Source organism: Typopeltis vanoorti, chromosome 13, assembly GCF_054136105.1.
Source record: "Typopeltis vanoorti isolate ZY-2024b chromosome 13, IOZ_Tvanoo_1.0, whole genome shotgun sequence".
NCBI classification, from domain to species: domain Eukaryota; kingdom Metazoa; phylum Arthropoda; class Arachnida; order Uropygi; family Thelyphonidae; genus Typopeltis; species Typopeltis vanoorti.
Genome location: NC_143561.1, coordinates 116,081,221 through 116,102,030, shown reverse-complemented (window position 1 = coordinate 116,102,030; position 20,810 = coordinate 116,081,221). Strand labels below are relative to the sequence as shown.

General features: G+C 35.5%; 1 protein-coding gene across 2 annotated transcripts in view; it reads right to left on the bottom strand.

Annotated features, from left to right (window-relative positions):
* Positions 1 to 5,595: 5,595 nt before the first annotated feature.
* The window catches only part of LOC150100488 (golgin-45), a 118,733-nt gene continuing 103,518 nt past the window's right edge, over positions 5,596 to 20,810 (bottom strand). For both annotated transcript variants that reach the window (XM_090402781.1, XM_090402780.1), the window contains exons 6-7: positions 16,520 to 16,739; positions 5,596 to 6,309 (exon numbers count right to left, since the gene is read on the bottom strand). In XM_090402781.1, coding sequence (XP_090258907.1) covers positions 6,130 to 6,309; positions 16,520 to 16,739 — 400 coding nt within the window. In that variant the 3' untranslated portion in view covers positions 5,596 to 6,129. The remainder of the gene's footprint in view (positions 6,310 to 16,519; positions 16,740 to 20,810) is intronic.

Below are 20,810 nucleotides of genomic sequence, written 5' to 3'. Positions count from 1 at the left end.
TTTAATCCTTAGTTTAGTCCTGAAGATACTTCAGGTGCAAACTTTGTTTGCTCACACTTGGATAAAGGATTAAACTAATTTTATTATATACTCTAACCAAGTGAAAAAATAAACTTTCAACACCTTTGACCAGGAATACGTATCCATACTTGAAGTAGAAAAGCAGCAGGAGCAGATGATGCTCAAGTATAAAAGTCTTATAGTGGCTGCACTGCATAGTTCAGAGGGACGAATTCCAGATGATTGGAGTAGAGCTCTCATAGCACCCATATATAAAAAAAGGGAAATAAAACTGAATGCGAGAATTGCAGAGATATTTCTCTACTGAGTGTTCCTGGTAAGATATATTCAAGTGTACTTGAGAAGGATTGTGGAAGAGAAGCTTGGTGATGAACAAACTGGATTCAGGTCACATAGAGGCTGTCGGGAACAGATTTTTAATTTAAGAGATAGTTGAGAAATCATGGGAATATGACAGGGTGCCAAGAGAGAAACTGTTCAAAGTGCTGCAGTTGTATGGTGTCAATGGAACATTATATTAAGTGATACTTACAACTCAAAGACAGCAGTTAGAATTGAAGGAAGTACAAGAAGATGGTTTAATGTTATATCTGGTGTCAGACGAGGATGCACATTATCCTCTCTATTATTTATACGAAGGAAAGTGGTATTAAACCTTACATCAAAATTGGAGATGTTAATCACAGTTTTATGCGAATGATATTATACTTCTAAATAAATCCTCTGCAAGATTCCTTGACTAAAGTGAATAACGGTTGTAATAGATATGGTATGAAGGTCAGCAATAAAAAGACAATTAAAATATCGACTGCATTGTGCATGGAGAACCTGTGGAACAAGTAAAACATTTCAGCTACTTAGGCACGATTTTCAGTGAAGATGGTAAATTAAATGTGGAAATAGACAACAGAATCAACACAGCTGGTATGGCAGGAAGTCAACAGAATAAATTTATATGGAATAAGTGAGAAATTAGCCAAAACACTAAATTAGCTATCAAAACAGTATTCAGGCCAATTTTAACTTATGGATCTGAAAGCTGGGTCAGAAGTACAACACTTGACCAAAGACTAGAGACTGCAGATATGCAAGTCCTGAGAAAGATTGATGCCATCAATCTTTCTCAGGAAATGCCAAGTTTTTTCCTAATAAGATATTAGGAAAGAACTTGACATTGTCAGCATCCAGGAATGCATTAGCAAAGCTAATCTCAGGTGGTATGGTCACATAAACAGAATGGGAGAGGAAAATCAGCAAAACAAGTGTTCTCTGCCAAGTTGGCAGGAAAACCAAGATATAGGTGGATTGATACAGTAATAAGTGCCTTACAAATATAAGATCTGATAATGTTGGAGTCTTGATTTGGAGATAAATTGTAGATAGGAAGTTAGTAATGATGTAATTTTTTATGTAGTACTATCATATCCTGTACACTCATTGAATAGATGCTTGGCTTTCACTGTCTATAGAAAACTTACATATTGCCATGAACAGTTGCACATCTGCCTCAACAACATTATGAAATGAAAACTTCGGTTAACAGAGTAAAAATGCTGATGACAATGCACTTCTGAACTCGTACCTTTTTAGCCTGTGACTACAATCCTCACTAAAAAGAAACCATGCAAGAAGCTGGCAACCCTTGGATAAGTCTAAGGACTACCAAAGTACTCTGCCTTAGTAGGAAAAGTTGTAGTTGCAACCAGCCAACATCCAAGTATCAAGATTTCTCAGGACATCTACACCACAGATCTATTATGAAAAAAAAGGCCATCTTACTTCAAAGAAAATATAAATATGAGACTTATAAGGGCAGAGGCAGATTCAAGGAATATACTATTTTCACTCACAATCATATTTGTTAAGGTTTTTGTGACTTTCTTTTTATGTCAAGCAAACAAATTACTTTATACAACATTTTTTTTTTTTACTTCTTCATCTGAATATGGTGACCATAATTGATTTAAGATATTACAGTGGGTAGGACATAATACATTCTGTGGATGAGAGGCACTTTGCATTAAAGGACATTCAATCAAGCTTACTAGGTAGTGCAATTTAAGACTATGTCTTCCTCCTTTTCAATCTCTCTCACTTGTGTACATGCATTAACGTACTGTTCTCCTGATGAAAAAATAAAACTATTTTGTTCTTTCATTTCCTTAAACATAAATGGTAGTGTAGTGTTCTTTATAACTTTGCAATGCATTTCTTGTTGGATCATCCATGAAGTAATCAGCTGGAAGGACATCAGAAAATATTCATCATACAATTCCTGCCATGTACAGAATATGATAGTACTACATGAAAAATTTACATCATTACTAACTTCCTATCTACAATTTTCCTCAAAATCAGTCTGTCACTTGTCAAGACTCCAACATTATCAGATATTATATTTCTATCGTCTAAGGCACTTTGTACATTATCAATCCACCTATATCTTGGTCTTCTTCTGGGTCATTTTCCTACCAACCTGACAGAGAACACTTTTGCTAATCTTTCCTCGCCCATTATGTTTAAGTGAACATACCACCTTAGATTAGCTTTGCTGACGCATTCCTGGATGCTGACAATGTCAAGTTCTTTCCTAACATGATATTGCCACCTGTTCACGCCTCATGTCTCTGGTCAAGTGTTTTACTTCTGACCCAGCTCTCAGATCCATAAGTTAAAACTTGTTTGAACACTGTCTTGTATACAGCTAATTTAGTGTTCCGACTAATTTCTTTCTTATTCCATATGAATTTATTCAATTGACTTCCCACCATACCAGCTTTGCTGATTCTGTTGTCTATTTCTATATTTAGTTTACCATCTTCAGTAAAAATTGTGCCTAAGTAGCTGAAATGTTTTACTTGTTCCACAGGTTCTCCATTCACAACACAGTTGACATTTTCAACGATTCTGCTTATTTTCATTGCTGACCTTCATACCATATCTATTACGACAGTTATTCAATTTAGTCAGGGAATCTTGCAAATTTGTAGCAGATTTATTTATCAGTATAACATCATCCGCATAAAGCAAAGAGCTGACATTAACATCTCCAATACCACTTTCCTTCATAATGTGATCCATATAGATAATGAATAACAGAGGAGATAATGTACATCTTTGTCACACCAGATTTAACATTAAACCATCTTACTGCTGACTTAGTCTTTATTTCAGTTGTAAGTATTGCTTGATATAATGCCCCATTGACACCCTATAACTGTAGCGTATTGAACAGCTTCTCTCTTGGCACCTTGACATATGCCTTTTCCAGATCGTTGTCTTTCTCAACTATTCGTCGTAAAGTGAAGATCTGATCCTGGCGGCCTGAATAAAGCTTGTTCTTTACCAAGCTTTTCTTTCACAAGTATACTTGCATAAATTTTGCCAGGAATACTCAGCAGGGAAATATTTCTGTAATTCTCGCATTCAGTTTTATTTACGGGTATTATGAGAGCTCTACTCCAATCATCGGGAATTCGTTCCTCTATCCAGGCTTTCTGAACTATGTAGTGCAGCCACTGTAAGACCTTTATACCACCATACTTCAGCATTTCTGGTCGAATATCATCTACTCCTGCTACCTTTCCACATTTCAAGCATGGATATGTATTCCTGCACTATCACTCCATACTTCAAGGATATCTTTTTCATCTCTAACTCTTTCCTCCATTTCTAAGCTTCTTCAACAACCTCAAGAATATCTTACCACCTTCTTGATACTTATGTTCTTGCTAAAGTCGTCCCATTACTTTTGTTTAGCTTTTTAGATTTGTCTCTGTATTCTCTCAGAGCACAAGCTGACTTATTTGCCAGGAACTTTTGATATGCTTTCTTCACTGCATCTTTAACTTCCTGTGTCCACCATGGAGTTCTGATTTTTCTATCCTTGCAGACAACCTCATCACATGCCTTTCTGGCTGAATCAGTCAGGGTTTTCTTCAAGGCTTGGTTGCTATTCTCAAACTCTTTCATTTTTTCTTCAATAATATTTGTGTATTTTAGTCTACAGTTCACATCTGAGAGCTGCTCAACTTTTATTCCCTTCAATATGAAATTCAATTTTATCCTGCTCAAGACTAAATAGTGATCACTTTCAATTTCAAATCCTCTATACACTCTGGTGTCCTGCACCAGGGAAATAACATAGTCAATCAGACTTTTCTTATTCCTTGCCTCTTCTCTCCAGGTGAATTTGTGCACAATTTTATGTTGAAACATGGTGTTAGTAATAACCAGTCCATCTCCTGAGCAGAAATCCAACAGGTATTTGCCATTATTATTAACTTTGCTCTTTTCTTCAAAATATTTTTGTATGCCTGACAATCATTTCCTACTCTGCTATTTCCAACTTTTCCTTTGCGTCAGTTGCTTTTTTCTAAATCTTCAAAAAATTCCTCCACTACTATCTTAGTAGAACCTTCTTTGGACTATAGGCACAAATAAGTCTCATTGTCCAGTTCCCCATTCTCATATTTGCCCACATCACTCTACTTGAGACTACCTGCCATTCAAGAAGATTAATTTAGTGTTGAATACTGTGGCTACTCCTTCTTTTCCTTGAGTATATCATTTTGTATTTATTGCTCAGAAAGATCTCACCAGTTTTTGTTTCAGCCACCCCTATTATGTCGATCTGGTACTTATCTAATTCCTCAGCTAGCTCCATTTCTTCAGGCTTCTTATGTTGATAGTACCGATCTTTAACTCTGGTGATGTTGCATTGGAGTGTGTTTTCAGATATGTTCCAGTAGCTGACTTTTTGTCTTGGTTCTCTGGCGGAAACAACGGGGTGGGGGCTTTGTTTAACCAGGTGACGCCCCAGCTGGCATGAAATTTTGTATTTTGGTTTAAGCCAATAAGAATACAATTTGGTCGGCTAAATCCCAAATTGCCAGCCCATCCTTGTTTGTTCGGTATCCAGGTAGATACCAACAGGGTGCACCACGAGAAGGTGAGGATTGGAAATTAGGTCAGAAGTCCTGGTCAGTTCTCTGCATTCCTTTAAAGGCTATGTGGAGATCTCCTCTCAGTTATATAGCTTTGACCCTTAAGCACCCTGACATTATTAATATTCAAGCTGTTAGAATAGCTAATTTAAGATGGTCAAATAAAATGAAGCAAAATGGGAAGAGTTAGGAGTGTTTTAGATCTGAATGAAAAGTTGCTGTTAGCAGAAAATTAATATGAAATAGTTTCTAATATCATATTCCCCACCCTTATTTTATTTGTTTTAAGCCTACCTGAATAAATATATAATTACCATAGTCATTACATTATACCTCCATGGAAGGTCACCTATTTTAAAAATGAAAAAGTACTTAAAAAATCCAGGAAATAAAGGGACATTTTTAGTTCAATGGGCATAGATGACAATTCTTTGATGCCTGTTTACTGCATTAAGCCACACTAAGTAGAGCACAGGTGACTTCTTGTACTATTTTTATGCAAAATGATCATGGACAGAATGTTTGCTTACTCTGAAAATTTCATATTATTTATGTTATGCCCATCTATCATGTAACTATGAGAGTTAATTTCAGATCTAGTGCAGATTGTATCAATACCTAAACAATCTTCATGTAAGGCTTTTATTTACTTATTTGTTTATAAAACAGGAGTAGAAAGCAATATGATTTCATGAGTTATCAGACTAGTGGTGAGTCAGATAAATAGGTAATGCACTTAAAATATACATATACAAAGTTAGGAAACTTCCGGATGAAATTTTAATTACAAAAATATTATGCTTACTCCCATACATACATATCAGGTATAGTGGGTTTGTACGATGTAAAGTAATGAGCTTCTTAAAACTTATTCAGTACAAGTTCCTAATTATAAACAATAGCTGAAGGACATAAAAAGTGTTATAATACAAATTAAATCACAAAAACATTTGGCTTAAATTAAATCCAGATATCATAAATAGTGTATATATATATGTACAAACTGTATACAAAAAATAGACTTCTTAAATTATTTTGTTTTCATAAAAATTTCACAAAATATTTCATTTAATTATATAGTTTTGTTTTTTTTCTGTAGAGTATTTTAACCTAGAAAAATCCACAATTTTTGAACCCCATGATGGGATCCTCTTATTTAAAATTAGAGATGCTTAATTTCTCCCAAGCAGTGAATACAGCAGTTTAAAGTTGGATCCTGATAACAGGTATGAGGCAGCAGTTTGCATGCCCTACTCCCCAGAGAAGATGCAGACACTCGGATACTATTATTTTCTCTTTCTAACATACCAGTTCTCAACACCTGTTCTTTGTTTGAAAGAACCTGTAAAAAAAAAAAAAAATGTCACTCAGCTGTATGTTATTACTTTATAACAGTGATGTCCACTAATTTTTATACAAGATTTACTTCTGCTAGTAGACAAACAAGTTATCACTAGATGACAACTAATTAGTAACTTGCATGTACACCTTGTCTTTTTTTTTTTTATATAGCAAAACCTGTCGGATATCGATAGAATAATATGTATGCCACAGTCAATAACTTCTGTCTTATATATCATAAGACAAAAGTTATTGACTGTGGCATATATGTTATTCTATAGCTCAGTAGCAAAATTATTTCTAAAAATGGATATACTTCTGGTAATATCATTGGAATGTGAGCTGAGTCTTGCTTTGAATTTTATCACACACATTTTGTTTTTTAAAAACAGAAGTGCTGTCTTAAAAGGAATATATTCTGGCAACTGATGTTACGAACACCACTGCTTTATAATAATGTGTAACATAAGAACATTCACCAGTACTCATACTTCGATAAAGGGATTAACCAAGCTTGTAACTGGAGTCTCTTAGTGGAAGGCTGATAATTATTTAATTTGCATAACAGAGTTTTTCCACATACTAGCAGCTACTATGAAAGTTTTTGATTATGGAACATTCTAACTTATCCAAAGTTTGCACATTTATTACATATACAGACAGAGAATTTCACATCAGTTGTATCCCATAAAGCAAAGTATGCTTGCTTCATTTCAGGCTTGTGTGTTTTCAGTACATGAAACAACAATTTGGTATAACAGTGGAACTAGTTTAAAAAGTCGTAACAGACAATGCAAAGACCTAAGGAGGTGTCATCTAAGTTGAAAACGAGAGAAATCAAGTATTAATTAGATCTTAAAAGGACTGTCACCCAGATTTTTGGTAAATTTATGCAGCCATAGTTGTTGAGGTTTGAAGTATGTTTTAAAGCGTCTGTTGATCCTGTGTGAAGTGGTATCCAAGGCAGATGCTGACAGTTCATAGTAAGCCCAGAGCACTGCATAAACTCCTAGATGTGATAAAGAGAGTTGGCAATTTGACGCATAGTTGATATTTATTAAGGTTAGGGTACCCACAAAAAAATCAGTTTTGAGGTACAAATTAAGAAAAAAAAAACATTTTTTTTATAAGTTTATATACCAAAGAATATATTCCATCATTTAAAATGCAAAAACTTTCAATTGTTATCAGAATTTAAAAAGTAAATTATGTAGATTTAAAAGCTCTATAACATCAGTTTCATAAGTAAAATCAATTGTGAGAAGAAATTTTATTGGTTCTTGCTACCATTGCTATATATTGTAAGCTACTTTCAAATGAAATAAGCCAATCAGAGCAAAGCTTACAAAACCAATATGGCCACCACTAACTTGTGTGTCATAGCTTTGTCTTCAGACTGAAATTTATTATAAAAATTAAGTTTTAATATAACATTTAGAAACATAAATATGCCTAAGAGAAGAAATAACAGTATATGATGCACTGATAACTTTTAATGGTAGTGATCTAGGAAGATTACTAAGCAATGTTTACAAACGTTTCAGATATTTGATAAACAGAGATGCTTAAGAGCAAAAAATGTATGAATATGTTGTTGATAACACATATATTGCTGGTGGCTTTTAAATATTCATAGAATAATAAAGTATAAACTTTAAATTGATTTTTCTCTGGTTTTTAAACTTTAACACATTCAAGTTGGTTTTAGCAAGATATCTTAAAAACTATTAGTCCTAGAATATAAATTTTTTTTTCTAACACAGCTAATATCCAGAATATCTTGAACTAAAATTATAATCATTGATATGTTTTTTCAAACATGCAAAATTTGTGTAATAATCATTATATGGACAAATTAAATTTCATAGCTTTAAAGGAACTGATATTTGCTCAATAATTTTAGTTTATATTGTTTAATGGGTCAAAGCTGTATAACTGAGAGGAGACCTCCACACAGTCTTTAAAGGAATGCAGAGAACCGACCAGAGCTTCTGACCTAATGTCCAATACTCACCTTCTTGTGGCGCACCCTGTTGGGTATCCGCTTGGATACTGAACAAACGAGGATGGACTGGCAATTTGGGATTTAGCCGACCAAATTGTATTCTTATTGGTTAAACTAAAATAAAAAAATGATGGTACGACATGACAAAATTTCATGTCGGCTGGGCCTTCGCCCGGTTAAACAAGGGCCCCTGTTGTTTTTGCCAGGGAACCAGGGTGAACAGCGAAAAGTCAGCTACTGGAACAAATCTGAAAACACACCCCAACTCAACATCACCAGAGTTATAGATCGGTACTATCAACATAAGAAGCCTGAATGGCAAAGAAATGGAGCTAGCTGAGGAATTAGATAAGTACCAGATTGACATAAAAAATGTTATATTCAGGAAATGACAATCAAGGAAAAGAAGGAGTAGCCATAGTATTCAACACAAAATACGAGGCTAATCTTCTTGAATGGCAGTCAGTCTCAAGTAGAGTAATGTGGGCAAATATGAGACTTATTTGTGCCTATGGTCCAACAGAAGGTTCTACTAAAGTAGAAGTGGAGGAATTTTTTGAGGATTTAGAAAAAGCAACTGTTGATCCAAATAGCAGAGCAGGAAGTGATTGTCAGACATACAAAAATATTTTGGGAACATTTGGAGAAAAGAGCAAAGCTAATAATAATGGCAAATATCTGTTGGATTTCCGCTCAGGACATGGACTGGTTATTACTAACACCATGTTCCAACATAAACATGTGCACAAATTCACATGGAGAGAAGAGGCAAGGAATAAGAAAAGTCTCATTGACTATGTTACTGTTGATAGTGATGTTTTCTCCATGGTGCACAGAGGATTTGAAATTTTAAGTGATCACTATTTAGTCTTGAGCAGGATAAAATTGAATTTCATATTGAAAAGAATAACATGTAAGAAAGTTTTAAAGCGAATAAAAGTTGAGCAGCTCTCAGATGTGAACTGTAGACTAAAATACACAAAGATTATTGAAAAGAAAATGAAAGAGTTTGAGAACAGGAATCAAACCTTGGAGATTCAGCCAGAGAGGCATGTGGTGAGGTTGTCTGCAAGGATAGAAAAATTAGAACTCCATGGTGGACACAGGAAGTTAAAGAGACAGTGAAGGAAAAGAAGAAAGTATATCAAAAGTTCCTGGCAAATAAGTCAGCCAGCTTGTGCTCTTAGAGAATACAAAGACAAATGTAAGAAAGCTAAGCAAAAGTCATGGGAGGACTTTGGCAAGAATATAGAAAATAAATATCAAGAAGGTGGCAAAATATTCTGGAGGTTGTTGAAGAAGCTTAGGAATGGAGGAAAGAGTGCTGTAAAAGGAATTAGAGATGATAAAGGTGAAATGAAAACAGGAGAAAAAGATATCCTTGAAGTATGGAGTAATTACTTTGAAAAACTGCTAAATGAAACAAGCAGTGATGACAGCACAGTGGTAAAAAACACTGACCAGGCATGCAGTCAGGAATACATATCCATACTTGAAGTAGAAAAAGCCATCAAAGGCTTGAAATGTGGAAAGGCAGCAGGAGTAGATGATATTCGACCAGAAATGCTGAAGTATGGTGGTATAAGAGTCTTACAGTGGCTACACTGCATAGTTCAGAAAGCCTGGACAGAGGGACGAATTCCCAATGATTGGAGTAGAGCTCTCATAGTACCCATATATAAAAAGGGAAATAAAACTGAATGTGAGAATTACAGAGGTATTTCCCTACTGAGTGTTCCTGGCAAGATCTATGCAAGTATACTTGAGAAACGGTTGAGAAGAATTGTGGAAGAAAAGCTTGGTGAAGAACAAGCTGGATTCAGGCCAAATAGAGGCTGTCAGGATCAGATCTTCACTTTACGACAAATAGTCGAGAAAGCATGGGAATATAACAAAGATCTGTATTTAAGTTTTGTCGATTTGGAAAAGGCATATGACAAGGTGCCAAGAGAGAAGCTATTCAATACGCTGCAGTTATAATGCCCCATTGACACCATATATCAAGCAATACTTAGTCTTTATTTGAGTTGTGAGTCAGCAGTTAGAATTGAAGGAAGTACAGGAAGATGGTTTAATGTTAAATCTGGTGTGAGACAAGGATGTACATTATCCCCTCTGTTATTCATTATCTATATGGATCACATTATGAAGGAATGTGATATTAAACCTAATATCAAAATTGGAGATGTTAATGTCAGCTCTTTGCTTTATGAGGATGATGTTATACTTCTAAATAAATCCGCTACAAGTCTGCAAGATTCTCTGACTAAATTGAATAGCTGTTGTAATAGATATGGTATGAAGGTCAGCAATACAAAGACAATGAAAATAGGCAGAATCATTGAAAATGTCAACTGTGTTGTGAATGGAGAACCTGTGGAACAAGTAAAACATTTCAGCTACTTAGGCACAATTTTTACTGAAGATGGTAAACTAAATATAGAAATAGACAACAGAATCAGCAAAGCTGGTATGGTGGGAAGTCAATTGAATAAATTCATATGGAATAAGAAAGAAATTAGTCGGAACACTAAATTAGCTGTATACAAGACAGTGTTCAAACCAATTTTAACTTATGGATCTGAGAGTTGGGTCAGAAGTAAAACACTTGACCAAAGACTAGAGACCGCAGATATGAGAGTCCTGAGAAAGATTAGAGGCGTGAACAGATGACATCAATGGCGATATCATATTAAAAATGAGGATATTAGGAAAGAACTTGACATTGCCAGCATCCAGGAATGCGTTAGCAGAGCTAATCTCAGATGGTATGGTCACTTAAATAGAATGGGAGAGGAAAGATTAGCAAAACAAGTGTTCTCTGCCAGGTTGGCAGGAAAACGACCCAGAGGAAGACCAAGATATAGGTGGATTGATACGGTACAAAGTGCCTTAGACGATAGAAATATAAGATCTGATAATGTTGGAGTCTTGACAAGTAACAGACTGATTTGGAGGAAAATTGTAGATAGGAAGTTAGTAATGATGTAATTTTTTCATGTAGTACTGTCATATCCTGTACACCCCTTGAGGGTACACGGCAGGAATTTGATGATGATGGATATTAGGAAAGAACTTGACATTGTCAGCATCCAGTATTGCATTAGTAGCGCTAATCTCAGGTGGTATGATCACTTAAACAGAATGGATGAAGAAAGATTAGCAAAACAAGTGTTCTCTGTCAGGTTGGCAGCAAAACGACTCAGATACAGGTGGAATGATACGGTACAAAGTGCCTTAGACGATAGAAATATAAGATCTGATAATGTTGGAGTCTTGACAAGTAACAGACTGATTTAGAGGAAAATTGTAGATAGGAAGTTAGTAATGATGTAATTTTTTTCATGTAGTACTATCATATCCTGTACATGGCAGGAATTTGATGATGAATATCTGTAGCAAATTTGAACTAAAAAAAATTATTTGTTTCATAAAAAATACATGATAATTTTTTAAACATTTTCCAAGAAAGTTATTACTGACATTGCTCCCTAAGAAATACAATGACTGTTATTTTATTAATAATTTTTTTCCAATTCCATGGTACACTCTAAATATGTATGGGATAGTAATAGTTTTGCTGCAGTCTTATGTGATAAACAATGGAGGAGATTTCCGGGGAGCATTTGGTATTTCCCCCCCCTATCCTATGAGGATTATAGCCATTGGCTAAGAAGGTGCGACATAAATGAAGAAATGGCTAGAACCATTTCTGAGTTAGTGTTTTTAAGATATGATTGCGTGTGGATTTTCTCAAAACCATCCAGGAAGGGCAGACAGTCTTTGCTCCTGTTCCATTGTGAAGTGGATTTTAGGGTGTTGACTATTTAAATATGAGGTGTGGTGATTTGGTTGGAGTCATGTTTGTACATCTTTTAACTAATATATGCATAAACCTTAAGCCGATAGAGCCATTAGCTATTGCAAAAACAATAGAGATCTGCATGTAAACTTTGGCATAAAAATGTGTGATCAAATTTTTTGTGAAAATCAGCAAAACTGCTTCTAAAACACTGGAGCTGTTGAAAGTGCATATAGTGTGGATGCTCTGAAAAATTCAAGTGTCTTTGAGTGGCATAAGAGATTCAAAGGTGGGTGAGATGTGAATGATGACCTCAGAAGTGGGCAGCCAAAAACAAAAATGACAGATGCAAATGTGAACAGAGGATGAGATTTGGTATGTTAATTGCTGATAAACTGCAAATGAATCAAGAAACAGTCAGGGTAATTTTAATTGAAGAATATGGGTATGCAAAAGATTTCTGCAAAGTTTGTGCCTTGGATTTGACAAATAAGATCCGAGGCACAAATCCAAGATAATAGATACCCGAATTAGGTCATCCTGCTTATTCACCCAACTTAGCTCCTCATGATTTCTGGCTGTTTCCAAAATTAAAGACTGTGCTAAAAGGACGAAGATTTTCTGACATTGCTGATATCCAGCATGATAAAGGAACTTGAGTGTTCCAGGCCTGTTTCTAAAACTGGGAATGGCATCTAAACCTGTGTAGCCACTAATGCAAGTTCCAAAAGTGCATTCCAGAAATGAAATTGTCACACCTCATACATTAAAAATGTGGCCAAATAGCAAACACATCATCAACAACACGCTCAAAACAGGTTTGGCTATGCTAATAATGTGTTTGCTATTTGGCCACATTTTTAGCATATTTAAATAGTCAACACCCTAAACTCCACTTCACAATGGAACAAGAACTAATAACTGTCTATCCTTCCTGGATACACTAGTTATATGGTTCACAGAAAACCTGCACAAACAGTCACACCATCATATCCTAAAAACACTAACTCACAGAGCTATTTGCTCCAATGTTCTTACTGCTGAACTCACTCACATCACATGAACCTTCTTAGCCAATGGCTAAGAAAGTGTAATCCCAATAGGATAGAAAGAAGAAAAAATAAAGTAATTTGCTCCCCAGAAATCTCATACATTCAAGGCACATCAGTCAAGAATGCTTAATAAATATCAGCTATGTGTATTTAAACCTTATCATCCAGCACATGGATCAATTGGAAGAAAAGTGCTACACAGAAGTCAGATTGTTTCTGGAATCAATTGAAGGCCTTAAAATATACTCGAAACCTCAACAATTATGGCGGCATAAATTTACTAAAAATCTGGGAGTCATTTTAAGATCTAATTAATACTTTTTTCAACATAGATGGCACCTAATTAGGACCTTAGTTCCTTATTATCCGTTACAACTGTTATACCAAATTGTTGTTTCAATACAAGAAAATAACATGACTGACACATGATGAAATCATGTATCAGTCAATTGAGGGAAGCAATACTTTGTAATATTAACCTCAGAAGAAAGCTAATACAAAAAGTATTCATTTCAACATCCTTTTATTTTCATGGTGACTTCTAAATAATATTTTGGACTTAAACAGCAATACTGACAATTAAAAAAAATTTTTTTTCATTCACTTTCACAGTAAACAAAATTAAAAACTATTTTGTCTTGCTTTGTATGCTTAACATCTCCATGAAAGATGATGATTTACATATAGTTTCATTTCATCTTGCACTACATTAGCAATAAGAAAGGTCACTAGCAAAGAATAATTATTTTTACCCATACATGGTAGTGACATGTTGAATACATCTTGTGCATGAGTCTGGCATATGTTTCAGCTGTGGTTTTTCTAATGTTTAATTTGCACACACTGGAGTTTAAAGGAAGAAATAATGTATGGTTAATGGGCACTTAGAAGAACACTAGACCTAGATATTCTAGGTCTAGCTACTCACTTATGAGACCTCAAAAAAGGTTGAAACCGGTCTGGGTAGTGACCTCTCCTCATAATGTAAAACAGTACTACATCTCTCAAGAGCTGTGTGTTTTACATTATGAAAAAATATCAAGAACAGTGAGGGAGCTTGCTCCACCTTTGCAACGAGTTGCCATGGTGTGGCACTACCAAGTGGTCACTTACGCTTGGATACGCTGACAGTTCGTTGGCATGAAACGTTACAGATCGTAGTTTTCGATCTTAGTTTCGCTTACTGGCTGAAAAACAATAAGGGATTTTTATCCCCTTAACTTAAATTATGGAAAAGTTACAATAGAAAAAGCTCAAAACTTTCATGATAGTGAATGCAATTAGTAGCAACAGACATGGTGGAAAATCATACACTGACAAGAACCATACCTAAAGCAGAGAAAACATAAGAACTATTTCTTTTGTTTACGGTTCAAAGAGAAAAGTATTAATTTATGCTGGCTGTCCAATCAGGAAGACAACATGTTCATGACTTGCGTCCCATTCCTCTAATTGGAGGTTATTATTTATGAAGTTGACTGACTGGCAGGAACCTTGAAAACTGCAGCAATCCTCTGAGTTCTACCATCAAAATGTATGATTTCCCACCATTTCTTTCGTGAAAACACAATATAGTAGCCTCAGCCACAATTCCTGCTGATATCTCCGAGGCTGTCTGGTGTAAAACAGAGGCCAATAGGACAAAATATATTGTTGGTTGCTGCTATAGACCTGGAGGATTCAGAAAATGATGTGGATGGCATGGATTGGAAAAGGCACATTGCAAAATGAAATTTATACAGTTACTAAGGGATAATTATCAGAAACAGCACAAAATGGAAGGGACCAAAGGTTCAGAGTGTTGGATCAGGTAATAGCATCAGAAAATCTATCTAGCCCAGCCATAAATACTGTTACAACTTGAACAGAGCATAAATCATTTTACAGCTTTCAGCACATACAAACCACATGTATAATAAATATATCATGTTCAAAATGTCTCCCTTTTGCCTTTACACCTGCACAACATACAACAGAAATGTCTCCACTGCTTACTTAAACTCCATCTTCAGCCTGGCGATGCTGGGTGTTGTTTCTTGCAGGTGACTCTCTTTGAAGTCCAACTGATCAGATGGTGATATATCACCTGAAACAAGTTGTTGTTCAGGCATTGTTCCAGCACAGTGTTTTTATACCCACTGATATATCACTCACCACCAAACCATCACTGATGGGGGGGGGGATAACCTCTCTGAATCCTGGGAGGCTGTAGAACATGCTGTGCGACTGTATACACCGAATCCTTTTGGCAGTAAAATCAAAGGCACTCTTCAATGGCGAGAAGTGTCTTTGATTTTATCACCTTCTGCCAAATAAGTTGTGGTGTTAGAAAGTGTCCAGTAGAACAACAATAGGCTCTTGCCCCCATGTCATCAGTTAGTACATGCAACTTCACTTTCAGCATTCTCACAAGCTGTTACATCTTAATGCAGCAAGTCAACCTGTTCTTTGGCAGTCAGATACCCTGAGTGTTTTTAGCGTGTTGAAAATAACAGGTGACTGCATTCTAACCTTGTGAAGTGCTATTACAGCAATGTAATGCACTTTGGGATGAAAGGGTTACATACTTCGCATCATATTGATTGTACTAGATTACAGGAGATCGATGAGGCTAGAGATTTAAAATGCAGAGGGCATATTGCAAGACTTGGTAAAATAGCTCAGAGGATTACTTGAATGTTGAAGAACACACTGACAAGTAGGGATAGGGTAGTTATTACCTCCCTTTACAAGGGTATGATTTGGCCACCTGCATTTCTAGGACACGGGGTGGAGAGGATTCAGAGATAAGTTTATGACTGGTCTGTGGAATGTTTTTTGAGGACGGAAGGTGTGTGTGTGTATCAGAGTTTGGCTGACAAGAGGGGATATGACAGAAAGCTGTAAGTTACTAAAAGAGATTTTATAAGATTGACACAATAGAAAATTTTCAATATTTATACATCTTCTAAGTGTGACAAGGGTCACACTTAGAAGTTGTATAAGAGTGTATGGATTAGGTTCTTTACTTGAAGATTAGCAAATGAGTGAAATGGATTGCCACAGGTGGTTGTGAGCAACCCAACAATGAATAAGTTTAAGGAGATATTGTAGGTCTTTTGACTTCACAGAGTACCCATACAAATAATAATCAGCTGTCTTTCCACTTTTCTCCAAATTAATAAAATATGCACAACGAGCTCACCACTATTCATATAGTCTAACTTCAAATTGCCATACCATTGTCTCCTCAAACTTACAAAAACAACTTTAATTCCATCTCTGTTCCCATCTGTAATTTATATATAGCACTAGCGTACTAAAGGCTTTGTATGACTAACATGTGGGGCACTTGAATATTTATTTAACTTACCTTATATGCTAATTCTTCAGCTGGAGTACAAGACAACTTCATATCAGCTGAATATTCCTTAAGATGGACATTAACTGAGGTTGTTCCTGACAGATGAGTAAATATAGTTTTAGCAAGATACATGTTGCTCATTGACAACTGAAGAATGTTACTTGGCAAAGGAATATAACTGCAGGAATACAATGCTGATTGAAACAATTCACAAACTTCCTGCATATATCTGAAACATAAGGTGGAAAAAAAAATTATATAATTCACAGATTAATTTCTAAATATTAACTATCACTAAAGTACAATACTAAATCTGCACATGTCTAAACCTTAGCCCACCCACAGTACTAATACAAATATACTATAGGTAACATCCCTTCATACGTGTAATTCACACAGGTAAAATGTGTGCTGTGTTGCATTATTTCCCATTCCAGAACTTGTCCTTTATATAGCAAGTGAAATATGAGCAGAAGTCAGCTAACGAAGCCAAGTATAATCTAGGGAGTTCTTTCGATATGTAGCCAGCAAAAAAAAAAAAAAAAGAATGACACTGATTGGAGAAAATGGTATAAGAACTGCTGTGGAAGATATAGTGGAGATACCTAATGAACAATTCATAAAAGGTTTTTCATTCTTGTGAATGTGACATCATGGAGAGTTTGAGAGCAGTTGGTGATTGGTAGGAGAGACTAAGTGAGCAAGATATATATGGTGAATTGAGCAAACTTGATGTTAATAAGGCTGTGGGACTTTATAATATATCATCTCATATTCTGAAGGAATGTGCCAGAGTCAGCATCTGCTTTGACATCTTTTTTTTATGAGTCTTGCACTGAGTCAAGTTCCAAAGGAGTGGAAAGAGGACAAGATTGTGCTGCTTCATAAGGGAGGTGATAGGCCTATAATTTAATGCTTGAGTTCTATCTGTGTTGCAGTTAAAGTGTTGGAGAAGCTCGTGAGAACTAGGATCCAGAATTGGGTGGACAACAATGGTATTATCTTTGATAGACAGCATGGATTTGCTAAAGGGAGGTCACGTTTTAGTAATCTACTTATTACAATAAGGTGATGGTTTCAATGGACAGAGGAAAGGGATATATAGTAGTATACTTAGATTTTTAAAAGGCTTTTGATAGTTTACCATATGATGGGGGTTGGATATTAGATTTGTGCAGTGGATAGGAGACTGGCTATGGGGGGTACAATATCCCTGAAGAGGAAAGTCACTAGTGGTGTACCTCAGGGGGGGGGGTCTGTTTTAGGGACAATGATGTTTAACCTGTATATTAATGATATTGGCGAAGATTTGGATGGGATATTCAGTTGCTTGCAGATGATGCAAAGTTGGGATGAACTATGAAGAGTAGTAAAGATGTTGTGGCCTTACAAGAAGACTTGAATAAATTGAGTGAATGGGTACGGGGATGCAAGTTCAATGTTGCAAAATGTAAGTTGTAAAATTTGGATATATAACTTATGCTTGGTGAGGATATATTGTTGGAGGAAATAAGGGATCTTGGGGTGATAGTGGATAAGGATCTGAAATTTAGGGTACACATTGCCAAAATTGTGAGGACATTGACTTGTAGAAAAGTAAGGAGATTCTTGTTCCATCGTATAAGGCTCAGATTAGGCCACCTGGTTTTCAAAAGGAAAAGAGATGTAGGAAAGGGTCAAGAAGCGACTGGCTAAGGTAATTTCTGATCTCTGGAATGTCGAATATGAGGAAAGGTTGAGAAGATGCAATTTACAGAGTCTAATGAATAGGAGGAAGAGAGATGAAAGAATAGAGACCTACAAGTTAGTAAGAGGTTGTTATAGGATCAATGTCAAGGAGGTTTTTACAGAAAACGGTGGGAGAATCAGGGACAACCAGAGTTTATCCCTGGAAGGTGTGAGAAGCAGGTTTTCTGCATGCAGAGTTGTGAATGATTGGAATGCCTTCCCTGAAAGGGTGGTGTCTTCAGAGAATTTGGGTGTGTTTAATGTTATGATGAGCTGTGTGTATGACAAAAGGACCTCCTATATGAGTCTGACTCCATGGGGTAATAATAATATCAAAATGGAAGTAGGCAACTAACTTTTTCTAAATTGATGGTCAGCTAATCTCCACCCTCACATATCAATGACAGATGACCCAAGGCTGTTAATGATTTCATAGCCATCCAAAGATGAGAGTACAGCAAACTACTGCCATCTCATAATCCCCAATCCTATATATTATTGTAGCCAATGATTCCTGGCTGCCTTCTTTTATTCCATCCTTCCTTGCTTCATCACTGTCATACAGTCTGTTGGTCTAACTTTTTGCATCCACTAGCTTACTGTTACTTCAATCACCTAATTTATACTCTTGTTCACTATCATTTACTCCTATAACTTCATTCTCTACAACACTCTTGATTTCATGGCTTTTAGCATTGAGTTCCATTACTCCATTTTCCTGCTTCTGACAAGTCTCACATTTCTGGTTCATGAAATACTTACAACACACTCTTCACAATCAATGTGTAGCAAGCACACACACACAAACCCTACATCTTATAAAATTCATCGTGGCTGCCATTGTTCCCATTCTCATCAGGAAATGAATAATACTATTCATGTATCGTACACAGTATATCAAAAAAGAAAAACACTCAGTCATACTACAACCAGTAATTATAAATCAAAACAATTACTTGTCTGTAAGCTCAATTTCATTATGCCACTCTAGTATGCACCACATGACTTTCATTTTTTTAATCTCACTCCCAAAATGTTTCAAACTTACAGAAGATGGCAAATTAAATATGGAAATAGATAACAAGCAAAGCTGGTATGGTTAGGAAATCAAATGAAATTAGTGTTTTGAACTAAACTAACATAGACACAGTGTTCAAACCAATTTTAATGCATAAATCTGAGCACTGGATATGAAATCAAATACAGTTTCTCACTATAGCACCATAGAAATAGTTTATTAGGGAAAGTGCTCTTTTGGTAGCTTGTTAGAGTGATAGTTGATTGCAACTAACCAAAAACTTGAAAAAAAAAATTAGTAGAATAAATAAACAGTATTACAGCATATTACTGAAAAGCCTTGATTAAAAGCAAGCTATCTACTATAATGAACTATTCCTGGTGTTGACAGCCGAATGTACAAATAAAACTGACATTATTAATATTTAAGATGTGTAAACAGAGCTAAGATGGTATGGCGACTGCAAATAAAATGGAAAATGAAAGTAAGCAAAACAGGTTTTTGAAGGTAAAAAAAAGTAGACTCAGAGGAAGACCAAGATACACAAGTTCACTGTAGTTCAGAATATATTATTATGTGACACCTACAAGGACTCATTGTGGAAAGGCAGCACAGCACTCTGCCCACTACCAACAGTATTTTGTCTGTAAATTGCATCTGTTCTCATGGCCAATTTGCCTATATACAGGCTGAAAAATCTGACTTTCTGGGAGGGGGAAAAAATGCTGCTACCTCCATATGAGATGGGCAAACTCACCATCAATTATAATAAATTTAGTTTAATCATTTATCCAAGTGTAAGCAAACAAAGTTTGCGCCTGAAAATATCTTCAGGACTGGGGTAAGGTAGTACAACACCTGGAAACTTGAGAGTTGCCCGGTGTTGTACTACCTTACCCCAGTCCTGAAGATATTTTCAGGCACAAACTTTGTTTGCTCACACTTGGATAAAAGATTAAACTAAATTTATTATAGTCTAACCAAGTGAAAAATAAAGTTTCATTACCATCAATTGAAAAGCCTGTATAACGATTCCTCTCATCATGATGAGAATTAAACTTGGGTCTTTTCCCATCAATCAAAAGGTGCATTTTCTCATTCTTCCAATGCTGCTATAAAGTGCTTAAAGGAATAAAAATCATCAAACGAGAGCCTTGACATGTAACATATGATCAGTAATTTCCATCCAGTTTTGAAGAAATTAGACTGGAAACTAATCATTGAACTATAATAATATCAGTACACTTTTTTTTGATGGTATACATGATGATAAAATTTCAGAATAGGATAGAAACAAACAATAACCTGAAGACAAGAAGAATTTTTATTTGGACAACATATCCCAAACTTGTTTAGAAAGTACGAAATTAGAATATATAATAAAATAGTAAATAAAAGAATTCTCCTCGTCTTCATAAATGGCTTGGAAAGAAGTCAATGAACAAACAGCTGTTTGTGTAATAAGATGTAGTACCTCTTTTGCTGTGATGATTGCAGAAATCCTAAAGGACATACTTTCCATAAGTATAACAATAGTGATCAATGGGAATTTTG